This window comes from Phascolarctos cinereus, unplaced genomic scaffold (genome assembly GCF_003287225.1).
Source record: "Phascolarctos cinereus isolate Bilbo 61053 unplaced genomic scaffold, phaCin_HiC Scaffold_7;HRSCAF=346, whole genome shotgun sequence".
NCBI lineage: Eukaryota > Metazoa > Chordata > Mammalia > Diprotodontia > Phascolarctidae > Phascolarctos > Phascolarctos cinereus.
Window position 1 is genome coordinate 90,550,721 of NW_027556180.1, and position 14,172 is coordinate 90,564,892.

The window sequence follows — 14,172 nt, forward strand, 5'->3', positions numbered from 1 at the left end:
CCTGATCTAGCATGTTAGTAGCTTTAAAAAAAAATAAATCAGGTTAGTCTGGCATGTCCTATTCTTAGAGGAGCCATCTGTCTCTTGGTAATCACTATTTCCCTTTCTAAATGCTCAGAAACTAGAATAATATGTTCTAGAATTGTGTCAGCAATCAATATTAAGCTTACAGACTTGTAATTTGGAAAGCTGACCTATGCCATAGGAGAGTTGCAAATAGAAGATAAGTGTTCATGGCATATAAAGGAAGTGCGTGGATGATAAATTACACGTCTACAACACTTTGAGTTTTATCCATCACTTTCCACAAAACAACTCTTTGAAGTATATAGTGAAAATGTTATTATTCCCATTTTACAGATGAGGAAACAGAGCTAGAGAAGTTAAGTGGGAGTGTCCATGATTATATAGCTAGAAAACAAAAACAAAGTGTTTGTAAGTCACTTGCCTGAGGTTTAGACGATTTTGCCACTAACTGAGTTGGTGCCCTGATGATGCGGACGGCCGGGCTTCTTTAGGGCTTAGCTGAGAGAGGATAATTTGTATCTTTCTCATGAGGTAATTACTTTATAATAAAATAAGTCAGCACCTAACACAATACCTTGCATGTTTTAAGCCTTAAGTAATTTTTTAAATGAATGAACAGAGCGATAGTCTGAAAAATCTTAGTGTTGCAAAAACAATGCTTCTTAGGTTACCAGAACTTTATAAAGTCATATAACAAGACACCATTTGGGAGAGAAATGAAGCATTTTCACCATGATAGATGGCATTGCATGGCTAATGAAAGAGCAAAGTAAGCAATAGTTAGACTCAGGCATATAGAATGTGGGGTCTTTTTTCTCCTATGGAAATCAGAGACATGTGATGTGGTAGAATTATGGTGATGCTACATTGTCGGAAGGCTGATAGATCCCATTAACACATTTAAGCCAGAGGCTTAAAATGGGCATCCCAATGGAATAGGGTACTCAAGACTTATCCTTACTTCTGTCACCAAATATACACACATTTATTAAGTGCTATGAGCTATTGTGCTGTGTTGGAGATGCAAAGCAAGGCAAGAAGACAGTTTTTGTCTTCAAAGAGCTTGCAATGTAATGGAAGAGACAACGGTTTCACAGGACTGAATGCTGCTCAATTGTAAGAGCTCTATCTTGAGTTTGGGGTGCTGTCTGTAGTAGTTAAGTAGGACAAAAGTAACTAGCCCTTCCAAAGCAGCCCAGTTCTCTGTTTCAGAGGACAGAAAGGAGAATACAAATGGATTCATGCAAACCTAAGGCCGACAACTATAACTCAAAGATCATTCAAAGAGCCATCAACTCAAAGAACATTTCTCCAACTTGTGATAAGCTGTACGTAATGTTACTATCGAAAGTGAAGAGCTTATGCATAACTAGCCAGGAACAAAGGTCAAAAGGGAGGAATTTATGAGAAAGGAACACAGCAGCAACAGGATGATGTTCTGCATATGTGGGCTAGAGAGTTAGAGGTGCTCTCCTGTCCCCATTCTAAAATATGGCACTGTGATGCAAACATGTCAGAATGACAGATTTCTGTAGGCACCTTTACTGACATCAAGCACGTGCACATGTTTTAAAGCCATATTTAGGTAACCTCCACTTCCTGATGTAAATGTGTTATAAAATTGAAACTGTCAGTCCAAAGGTGGTAAGGGGGGGGGGAAGTAATCACTACCTTATGCCCAATTACAGAGGGAAAGGCTTTCTGTAGGAAATAGGATGAAAGGGGCCATTTGAGAAAAGACTGGTGTGAGGTTGGAAGAAATGGGCTGTATAGGGGCCAATATATTGCAGGGAGAGACAGCATGCTATAGTGGAAAAAATGCTAGATTTCAGGCTGGTGCAGTGGAAGGAGTGCTAAATTTGAACTCAAAGGACCTGAGTTTGAATCCCAACCTTACTACTTACTAGCTATATGACCTTGGTCAAGTCACTTTCTGGGAGTCGTTTTACTCAACTATTAAAAAAAAGGGGAGTTAGACTAAATAATTTCTAAAATCCCTTTCAACTCTAGATCAACATTCCTGTGTCTCAGTGGTGCCACTTCTGGCTGTGTGACCATGAATGAATAACTTTATCTTGGTGAACCTCCAATGTTCCATCTCTCAGATCTCCTGATAGAGTAACACTTGCATCAGCTGAGTCACAGAGTTGCTGGGTGGAAAGCATTCTAAACTTGATGTACTCTTTAAGTTTAGAGTGTGTATTAATGTGAATGATGGTGGTGGTGCTAGTGCTGGTGGTGATGATGGTGATGAGGATGTTGCAGATGGATGGGGGGAAAGTCTGAAGCCTTCCCCTTCTGATTAAGTTATTTGACAGTTAAAGCAAACCTTGAGTGCCATAGGAGAGGTGAAATTATAATAAGACTCAATCCTCATGCTGAACATGAAAACCTGTTATACATCACTACCTTCCCTTCCTCCCTGCCCCTGTCCTTATCCCATCTCCTTCTTCCTGGAAATACTAATAAGTACCTAAATGAGAATAACTAAAGGCGCTGGTAGGTATAAGAGATGGGAAATTAAGATTAAAGGGAAGACAGAAATTCAGATGCTTATTCTTTGATACCTGGATGCATCACGGGTGTGGACATTCCCTTTTCCAGTGCAAATCACAGCCTTCTTGTCCTGTGTGATTCTTATCTATGTATGTCTGTTAATTCTTTTTTTTTTGTTATGTACAACTTGCAATTCCTTTTATTTTTTTTAAATTTTATTAATTTATTTTGATTTATCAACAATCACTTCCATATGCTTTTGAGTTGAAAATTTTTCTCCCCCTTCCTCCCCCCCACCCTCCCCAAGACAGCGCACAGTCTGATATAGGCTTTACATTTACATCTATTAATTCTTCTTAAAGGTGTCTAAGGCAGTAGAGTCCTTCTTCAAATGAAATTCCTTTTTTTTTTTTTTGAGGTAGTTGGGGTTACTTGCGCAGTGTCTGAGGCTGGATTTGAAATCAGGTCCTCCTGACTCCAAGGCCAGTGCTCTACTCACTGTACCACTTAGTTGTCCCCAAATGAAATTCAAATAGAATTAGTGTCTCCCAGCTTTAGGCTTGGGGCAGGGCAGGGACAAGTAAGAAGGGATGAATCTTATGACCAATAGATTTTCAGAATTTTTCTTTCTTGCTTTTGTAAGGTCATCCATGAAAGCCATGAATGTGTCTTGCCTAAACTTTGTATTAACCCTTGCCTGGTCCAGTGTTCTTCATGAATTAATTAATTAATGTGTGGTGAATTATATATTGCCATTCTTTTTTCTGCTGTGTCTTTTTTTTTAAATTCAAGATTAGCCTAGTGTTGAAAAAGAAATAATATTCTTAATTGCCTTGCTTTTCTTTTGTAAACAAGATAAAGGTTGTCAGGAAGGAGAGCTAGGGATAATAAATGGGAAAAAATGTTTGATGCAGATCCTCAGTTAGACTCAGCATAAACCCAGAAGCACAAGAGGAAAAAAATATCACATGAAGGAAGAATGGTTCCTTTAGGTTTGTTTGTTTTGTTTTGTTTTTTAAAGGCATCTACTACAGATTCATCTCCCAGGTTCTTCACCTTTAAGCCATAGCAATCAGAGACTCTAGACTTGCTTCCCTTCACCCAAATATGCTCATTGCCTTTGTCTCCCACCAGACAGAAATAGACGCTGTTATGCTTTTGTTTAGGTCTTACTAATAACATCCTGTGCGCTGACTACAGAGCACTCTGCAAATATAAAATGTTACTTCAGTGCCGCGCTATAATAATAATAATAATAATCCAGAGAAGCTGTAGCTAAAAGGATTTCTATAAGCAATTTGGGGAAGATTGCTGCTCTACACTCTTTACACTGCTTGCTCTATCGCTTCAAATTTTGACACAGATGTTTCATTAATTCTTTCAAGAGTACTTACTATGCTAAGCATTATGAAAGACGCAAAGAAGAATGATAATAATAAGCTAACACTCATGTCATCCTTTAAGGTTTGCCAAGCCCTTTATGTATGTTAACTCATTTGACCTTCATGACATCCCTGAAAAGTGGTAAAATTATTCCCATTTTACAGATAAAGAAATTGAGGCTGGGAAAGGTTGAGTGACTTGCCCAGGGTTGAGCAATTAGTAAGTAACCAAGGCAAGATTTAAGCTTGGGTTTGAATCCTGAGTTGGTGTCCAGCACCCTTCATATGGTCTTGTATCTCATGGAATTCATAGTCTAGGACCAGGAAACAGTCATGCTATTTCTTCTGGCAGTTAGTCTGGTTAACTGGAACCTCCCCAGGCAGAAGTCTCATAGTCTTTGTAATTGTGAAAGTGATCACTAACTGTGAGTGACAGAGCCATTCAGTTCCTGATAGCCTCAGTTTCTTTATCTAGAAAACAGATTATACTTATCTTGGATTTTATACTTTGTTAGGGTCCTTATAAGCAGAGGAATCAAATGTAGCCCACAATACTCAAACATAGTTCACAATACTCCAGAGTGCAGCTTTGGCTCAAGATTTAAATTTAATTGAGAAATATTTACAAAATAAATAAAAATATAACAGAACATAGATAATATTAACATACAGTTTTCTAGGTCAGTATGAAGCCAATGGAGATCCTTACGTACGGTGTAGTGGCCCCTTTTTCTATTTAAATTTGATACCACTGCTTATAAGGACTCATGAATGGATAGTTAAAAAATAATTTGTAATACAATTTGCACAAAGTAGTTATATTGTTTTTAGGTGACTTCTCAAAGTCTCCTCAGTCAACATTTCTCTTGTATATTTAGTATGTAGTAGAGCTGAGGAGAATACCAAGGAAATGATATTTAGTCACCACCCTCAGGGAGTTTACAATCTGGTGGAGAAGATAAAAATGCATGGGGGAAAAACACTCAGGAACAGTTATAAAGCAATATATAAACAACTATTTTTAAAAGGATGGAAAAATATAATACTATTTCCATGGTCCTTTTGTTCCATCGGGATCTTAACATGGTTCCTGGCCATTAAACTCAATCTCTTGACACAGATTCATTAATCTCTACCAGGTTTAGATGGTAAACAGTGGGCAGATCTCAAAATAACCTTAGAGAAGGGGAAAATCAGGCACAGAGGGTGACATTAGGTGGTTGATCAGTGTCAGAAAGGCATAAAACCCAATCTTCAAGACTTCCAGTTGGATGTGGTCTTCCCAAAACAATTCCCAAGAGTGTTCTAAAAGGAACCTTTTTGGACGTCTGACTAAATTTGGAGATCCACTTATCCTAGGTTCTGGAACTCAAAGATAAAAAAAGTGAAGTAGACTCTTTTCTTTAGGACCTTTTATTAATATAATATGTGAAAATATGACATATGAACAGATAAGTATTACACAAGGTAGGGTGTGATAGGCTAGCAGAAGAATGCAGACAAAACTCTTTTAAGAAAATTGGAGGTAACATGGAGAGAACATTTAAGGTCAAGAAATCAAGGAAGGAGGTGGCAACACAAATTCCCCTTCAAATTTCCAGTAGCTTCCTACGCGTACGCCAAGAGCAGCCTTGGCAAACTAATACATCTCAATGTTGTGCTCTCCCAGTTGGAACCCCTTCATTTTGTAGAAGAGGAAACTGAAGTTCTGAGAGCTTAAATAATTTGCCCAAAGTCACATAAGAATTGAGTGGTGGAGGCAGTTTTTGAACCCATATCTTCCTATTTCAGAGCTAGAGATTGTACCTGTCATTGTACCAAAAACAATGCCCCTCTAGCTTACTCGAGGTGAAGGAGATCTTGAAAGCACTTGGACTAAAAAGATGAAGAATAAACAGTGTCTATCCTCTTAGCCTCCTAGAAGTTCTGACACTGTAAAGAGAAGTTTAAATACATGCATTTCCCTAGTGACACAAAGATTTACAGTTCTTGAGAACTACAGATAGAGTTAGAAACAGTATGTTAAAGTGTTCTCTTATTTAGTTATATCTTGCCTGAGCATGAAAAAGATATTAACATATTGTCAGGATACTAGGACAAATCCCAAAATAACTTGCATTTTTTCATATAGTGCTAATTATTTTTCAGAAGCCAGCTGTAGCTGATGATAACTTAGAAATTTCAATGTTTTCACCAGATCATTTACTTAAAAGAAGTAAAACATGGCATCATCTTCATCTTAGAAAATTTGGATGGTTGCTAGCTTCTCAGGAGGCAGAGATCATATTAATTCAGAGAATAGCAGGTCATAGAATATGTATTACATTACATTCTGTCCAACCCAAATGCAAATAAACATTTTCCCCAACAATAAAATTTCATCAACAAATTCATCAAATTTTATGTTCTTGTCAGTTGTAGTTATCTTAGTTCCCCAGTGCTAATTAAAAAAAAAAACACAATAACAACCTCCTTAATTTGGTTAGCAGAATTCTTCTATTGTATAATAAGCTTCCATTTTTCAAAGATCCCAGAAAATTTAATAATCCCAGTATCATTGTATTAACAATGATATTTAAAGCATATGGTTGTCTTGTTCTTTTCTATTCTGTAGCACCAAGCACAGTGTGATAGGTTCATGGTACTCATTGAGCAGATGCTTAGTTGATTGATTAATGACATCAAGGATCATCACTTTCCAGGTCCTTACTCTGCCTTCTGAATCATCAAAGATTAAATTGTGTTCAGTATATAGTTTTGTGAATGCTCTGTTGTACTCTAATTCTTTGAAAAATGTGTAAACATTATATGGTTCCAGTCCCAACTTATCCACTAGTTAACTAGTCATCTGCAAAAAGAAGGGACTGGACCAAGGTCTTTTCTTGCCCTAACATTCTGTGACTCTGTACTAACTCTCAGTTAACCAGACTATTCTATAAAACAGAGTATCTTTTGGCATTTTAAACAAGCAGTTTACTATCATTATTCTCTGCATTTCAAAAAAAAAAAGAACAACTAGAATTTATCACACATTCATTTGCCCATTCATCCATTACACAGTCATTCAGGAAGTACATTTCATCAAAAAAGCTTTGATTTTTATGCTTTTCAAATCTTTTTAATTTGAAATAACAATGTAGTTTTCTGCCAGATGTTCCAAGAGAGGTTGTAAAAAAAAAACCCAACTAAGGAGATGTTCTTAAGTTTTAATTTTCAGTCTCTTTGGAATTTTCAGGTCCTATAAATTCACTGGGTCCAAATTTATCAGCATTTCTTTTTTTCTGCTATTTCTCCTGTCCAAAAAGCCTAATATTGTCTTAAGTAAATAGCTTTTCTCTGGTGAATAGCCTCAGGGCTGTGGTCCGATTCTGATTCTTGTTTATAAACAGGTGGCTTGAAGTTAAGTGGAGTCAATATATGATTTCTCACCCTTTAGAATATTACCACATGGGTAACAAAAAAGAAATCTGTAAATATCAAGCTTGAAATCATTTAATCGGGAACATGAATCATTTATACACCCCAATTATAAAAATGTTGATAGAATTGGCTATGGTGTTGATTTTTTTTTTATATTGCAGCTGTTTTCTTATAATGATATCACATCCCTCTTCCAGGAATGCAGACGCCGCTGTGTCTTGCTTGGCAAACTCACTGGTCATTTGGCTCAAGCAAAAATAAGAACTGTCAGTGGTACCATTCCATAGAATTGTGAGAAAGGCCCCAAAAGAATGGATGGTCCTTTTCTCTATATATATTTATGCTCAGATAATTTATTTAAATAATAGTGCTGGCGCATTTTGCTACACAGATTTCAGCTTATATTGCAGACTCTGCAATTCATTTGGAAAATGTAATTTCCACCCCTGCATACTAATCGATTTCTTCACAAACACCTGCTATCAGTTATGATAATAAAAATGCCATTCTAAATTGAAAAAGGGCCAAATAGAGCTTGCTAAGGAAATGACTTAAGTGTCTTTCAGTGTTGCTAATGTATTAATGTGCTTGTAGAGCCAATACCTTTTTTCAGTCTTTGCATTTTCGGTAATTTTGCCCTGTTACATCATCCCTCTGTCAAATGAAACCTCCTTACAGTAAGTTAGACCAAAGTAGGAGGGGTTGTTATCTGAGATTGTGAGAAAGTGATCGAAGCTGGGCTGTAAGGGGTTAAAATGTCTAGTCTCATCTCTCAAATCTATCCTGGCTCTCTTTCTGCCCTTGTGGGTTAATCTCCAAAGAACGGTAAAATTGCCTACTCCTTTACTGCACACACCCAGAAAATAAACTTCTGTTGATCCAATTTCTCTAGCCTCTAATCCATTCAGCACACCATTGCCAGACTAAATCTTCCTAAATCACAAATTTCATCCTGTCCTCCCCATCTTAAGAATCTGTTAGAACTCCCAACTGACTGACATTCCAGACCCTCTACAACCTTGGCCCTCCTTACCTATTCAGTCCTCTCTGTCTGTTCTACAACATGAACACTCTACTTCATTCAGGCATTCTCCTTATCAGAAAATCAGTTCAGCCCTATAAAGGTCATGTGACATATTCAGAGTCCAATAGGGAGTATGGAACAGACCTGATGTTCAAACCTGGGTCGTCTGACCCCAGACTCAGTTCTCATTCCAGTACGTCATACTGACAATATTCTAAGTTTGCTCTTCTCTTTCACCCACTCAATATCAACCTCAACAGACCCACAAAGAAAAGTGGAAAAAAGTGTGCCAAGTGGAAGTATTCTTTGCTGATCCCTTGTTTATCCGTAACAATTACTAATAAGTTTTGTGTCAGGAGAGGGTATCAAATAAAAATCCAGGATTATGGAGACTGTTAAAAACCTGCTGGCCAGAGAAAGAACTGATAAAAAAAAAAAGGAGTATGCATAGAATGATTTTACGTATGTTATACATATTTGTGTCTAATGGTGGTCGTCTCTGGGGAGGGAGAGTAGGTAAAGAAAAACAAAGAAATTTACATGATAATTTTATGATATATTAAATAACAAGTTGTACATAATAGATTTGCAGTTTCATGTATAAAATCATTTTTATACTCTTATGGAAATGCTTGTTTTATTCCATAAATTCCATAAATAAATAAATTTTAGGTAAAAAAAGGTTAAGCAATGACAAAAAAAAGGACAAAGTACTATCATACTTACCTTTTTATGCTCAGTGCCTTGCGCATTTTAGGCATCTAATAAATGTTTACTGATTTGGAGGGGAAAAAACCTGCTGGCCAAAGAAAAGAAACTGAATTACCGGTGGGAAAAAAGATCATTTTTAGCCCAATAAAATGTAAGCTCCCTGAGGGAAGGGATTATTTTATTTGTCCTTATGTCCCCAGCACCCTGCACACAGTAGGCATTTAATAAATGTTTGTGGAATGGAATGGGATGTAAGAAAATTTGGTGTAGGGTCAGCTCAGGTAGATTTCTCTTTCATCCTTGGATGCCACTGTATCTCTGGGACTACATCAGTCCTCTTGATGTTTTAAGAAGCTTGGCCTTCCAAGATCCTAAACAGGCATAGAAAGAAAGGAATCACAATACAGTTGAATATTATCATTTGTACAAAACTCAGCACTTTAATAGTATCAGTCTGGGATTCCCATTCTGTCAGGCACTATACCATTCATTCAATCATTCATTCAACAAGCATTTCATGTGTACCTACTATGTGTTGGGCACTGTTCCATACAAAGGCAAAAACTCTGCCTTTGAGGAGTATATATTCTAATGAACACATCAGGTCTAAAGAAAGAGGTTATGGTCATAGAACATTGTAGTAAAGGGGGGGAGGTCACTATCTCTAGAATCAGAGAATCCAACCTCTGAAACATACTACCTGTGAGATACTGGGCAGGCCATTTAAGAGCCTTGGTTTCCCCATCTGTGAAAGCAGAGGATTGAGTTAGATGCTCTCTGAAATCCCATCTAGCTCTAAAACTGTCATCCTATGGACCCTTCTTCATAAGGATTTAGGAGCGAAATACTGCATGTTTGGAAAATGCTTTAGAGTTTACTAAGCACTTTGACAATTCCATGAAGAAGGCAATTCCATGATGAAGAAACTGAGGATTAGAGTGGGCAAGTGGTTGACCCATGGTCACAAAACTATTAAGGGGTGGCAAGACTCAAGTTCTGGTCCCAAAGTCTGCTAGATAATGTTCCTTCTCTATGTCTAACATAGCCAATAAAGAGTGTCCTGACAATGCAGGTGTCCCAAAAGTCTTAGTGCAGCTTTAAGCTCTTAAAGTTTGCATGTAGGGTGTCCCAAAAGTCTTAGTGCAGCTTTAAGCTCTTAAAGTTTGCATATAGGGTGTCCCAAAAGTCTTAGTTTGGCTTTAAGCTCTTAAAGTTTTCATATAGGATGTCCCAAAAGTCTTAGTGCAGCTTTAACCTTTAATAGATCAAAATTGCACTAAAGTTTTTTGGAATACCCTGTCTAATAAACCACCATGAGAAAGGACTGTGGGTTTTTATTTTTTGTGTTTCTGCTTGCATTATAGCCCAGAGTTGTCACGGTGTTTCTTTACTCAGGTAGACAGATCACTTTCCCAGCAAGAAGCACACCAACCCCAGTCCCACCTAGGTCTCTTACACACCACCAGGGACTTCATTGAGCCCAATTCCTGACATTGCTGTTTGTGCCCCTCCCCAGCCCTGGCTGCTCAGGCCTACGCCCTCAAGGAAGAGAACGACAGCCTCCGGTGGCAGCTAGACGCCTATAGGAATGAGGTAGAGCTGCTGAAGCAGGAGAAAGGGCAACTTTTCCGCACAGAAGAAAACCTCACCAAGGACCAGCAGTTGCAGTTCCTTCAGCAGACCATGCAAGGCATGCAGCAGGTATGTCGGCCCCAGGCTTGAAAAAATAAAGTGGGGCCCTGGATCCTGGAGATCACCATTCCCCAGAGGTAGAATTGGGAACCCCTCTGGGGTGGGTCACAGGCCAGCATGGAAGGATGGGGTGGAAATGAAATAGGAAATGCGCAGCTGGGTGAGGGGGAATGGATTTGATATCTCTCTTTGGGTGAAATGAAAAGAGAAGGGCAGGGGTCTGGATGTGGCTGAGGTAAAATACACATCATAGATAGATAGATGTATATTATAAATGCATATAATATGTATTTATTATATGTATATTTAGATATAATATGTATGTGTATATATTTACATGTGTACATATACATGTATACATTTATATATATGTACATATACATATATACATTTATATATATATAGTAAACTATCTAGAAGAAGGATTGATGAGGAGGCTTATTGGTCATTTGACATTGGTATTCGCTTAAATTTCAGACAGCTTACGTCTTATGTATATATAATATGCATATAATCAGGGATAAGTCAAGGGAGCCCCTTCATTTTCTGCATGCTTGGGAATGTGTCCTAGATGACCTCTGAGGGGTGGGGCTACATGAATCTAGTCCAGGAGATCAGGAAGCCTCCCCTAACCAACAACCTTACCAAACATACACACACACAAACACATTATAATAGGAGATAGACAGATACGTACATACATGTAGATAAACATATACATATATGTGTTCATGTGTGTATATGTCATTATATATCCATGTATATGGATAGATAGATGGATATCTTAAACTTAACCAAGTTTTGATGTCAAATGGTCAATAAAGCCTTGTTATTCTTTCTTCTAGGTAGAAAATTGTTTAAGGCAAAAATACCCAAAATTGGTTTTGCAAAAGTATGAACTTATGATTTCATGTTTCACTATTGTGTTTGTTTGCTCATTGAGAGTTCAAATCATGCCTTCTGCCTCCTTTGTACCTCCACATTGCGTAGTACAGTACTGGGCATGTAACAGGAACTTAACAAGTGCTTGTTGGCTCAGTGAATGGAAATGTCGGTGGGTGCCTGCTACTGATGTCATTGCTAATCTCCCTAGAAAGATGGGGCAATTGCATGACTTGGTTTGAAAGGGTATTGACTTGGGTAGATTGAATTTGAGGGTCTGTGTTGCCTGGCTGTTATTGCAAAGGAACAGAGATGGGCACTTTGGTGGAGAGAAAAAGGAGCATGGATTGTGGGACATTGGGATTGGGAGGGAGAAAGCAAGAGGAGTGGTTGTCCAAGGAAATGAAAAATTCTGCTTGAGATTTAGATACAAAGTCATCAGAGGGATGAATTCAGAGAACTGGCAAAAATCTATCCTCATGATGTCTAATCAAAAGTTAGATGGCCTGCCTTGAGAGAAAATGAGTTCTCTCTCACTATAGGTCTTCAAGCCAAGGCTGAATGACCACTCCACGGGCGCATTATAGTATGGAATTATTTCCTGTTGGACTACGTTTCCTTGCAACTAAGTGTAAGATGTTGTATGGTTTTGAAATTCTAGAATTAGGTATCTTGAAATCTTGAAGTATCTTTCTGGAGAGTTAATTGATTCATTTTCTTAGTTTAGTGATCTTCATTCTATGACTCAGAGGTAAAGGTCACTTAATGATGGCCATCTGTTTCTCTCCCTGCCCGCATGGTGAGACATGTGTATTCCTTTATGTACTGATCATAGTTCACTTTTATCTAGTACTTTAAAGTTTTCGAAATGTTTTTCATGCATTATCTCACTTGATAATTATTTAAGTAATAATAGGAATCTACCGAGTTCCCCAGCAACCTCGGAAGGGGGAGTGCTAGGTCCTTATCACTCTGCTAATTCACATGTGGATTTGCCCTGCCTGCCATCCAAACGTATCCTGGCTTCCTTAGGGCCAAGTCTGTACAGCGTGGTGCACGCAGAGAAGACAGTCCAGTTTGTGTTGGAACAGAATAGGAAAAGCAGTATCTCAGTAGCAGATGGAATAAGTGAGGGTGATAGATCCCCAAAGAGAATTTGAAAAGTCATGATAAAACATTTAGCTTGTAAATTGCCTTGTGAATAGATTATAGCTAAAGCAAATTCTAAGGTAATTTTAAAATGCAAATACATCTAGGTACCTACTTACTATTTCATAACCTGAACATGGAATGCAGTCAGATCCTAGGGGAGGCTACTGTATTAGCTTCCTTCTGGAAGCAAGATTTCCCCTTCTGTGATGGTGCTAGAATGTAGAGCTTTAGGTAATGATTTCTGATTTCAAGCCCCAACTTATAATACAGACTAGACAAATTCTCACAATGGGAGAATATTTTCTGAAAGAAGGTGGTTTTCATTTAAATTAAGATGGGGGCAGATGGAGAACATGTAGTAACACTTTCATTTCTAGAAGTACTTACTAGCATCCTCAGGGAGAGCCGCTCATTTAGAAGGAGCTTATGGAGTCAAAAGAACAGCGGGTAAACTATTCCCTGGCATTCATGGATCAGAGTCTGTTCTCATGGATGGAAATGAGGCTACACATCTAAGCAGAGGAGTGTTTTATTTATAAATTTCCAGGTTAGTGTCGCCATCCACATGGATGGCTCTGTAAGTTCAAGACCATGAATTGTCTACAGAAACATTCAAATGACTGGAGAGGTAACTATCATGGGAACATTAGCCAAGCAGAGAGGAAACAATTGAGAGGAAGGAAAATAAAATGAATCAGTGGTTCGTAACAATAATAATAAAGGTCCCCATTCATTGAACACTGTCTGGTTCAAGAACACTTCCATCACCTTTCCTCATAACAAGGTGATAAGAAAAAGTTAATGATAATTCATATTTCTATAACTCTATAAGACTTTAAGGTTTGCAGAGCACTTTCATCATAGTCCCTTGAGGTGGGTTGTGCAAGTATTATTGCCTCCATTTTGCAGAAAACAAAACTGATGCTTCTGACTCATTGTGTGGGGAAAGTGATATAATAGGTATGAAGTGCTTTGGAAATAATTTCATCGACAGCCCTTTGACATCATTTATATAGGGGTCTTCTGACAAGGAACATCCTCCACTGATGCAGGTGGGCACCTCCTTGGCATCTTATAGGCTTAGAGAGTAGCCTGGGACTCTGAAATGTTACATGACTTGCCCAGGATCACACAGCCAGGGGACCCAAAGTCTTCCTAGCCCTAATGCCAGTCGTGTATTCAATGTGCTATACTGCTCCTGAGGACATCCTCAGTGCCATACCTTCTGTAAACCATAAAGTATCATACAAGATGTCCCCAAAAGCTTGCCACCTGCACTAAGACTTTTGGGACATCCTTAATAATTGCAGGTTTTCATTATTGTTGCCTCTCTAGAATTCTTTCCATTTCCCTGCTTTCAGTGTTATTTCCTTTCTTTTTGTCTAA

At 38.1% G+C, this 14,172-nt stretch overlaps 1 protein-coding gene across 3 annotated transcripts in view; it reads left to right on the plus strand.

The window, feature by feature from the left end:
* ENOX1 (ecto-NOX disulfide-thiol exchanger 1) overlaps positions 1–14,172 on the plus strand; it is a 677,866-nt gene that overhangs the window by 561,588 nt on the left and 102,106 nt on the right. For all 3 annotated transcript variants that reach the window (XM_078147594.1, XM_020971657.2, XM_020971652.2), the window contains one exon: positions 10,577–10,761. In XM_078147594.1, the coding sequence (XP_078003720.1) occupies positions 10,577–10,761 (185 nt within the window). The remainder of the gene's footprint in view (positions 1–10,576; positions 10,762–14,172) is intronic.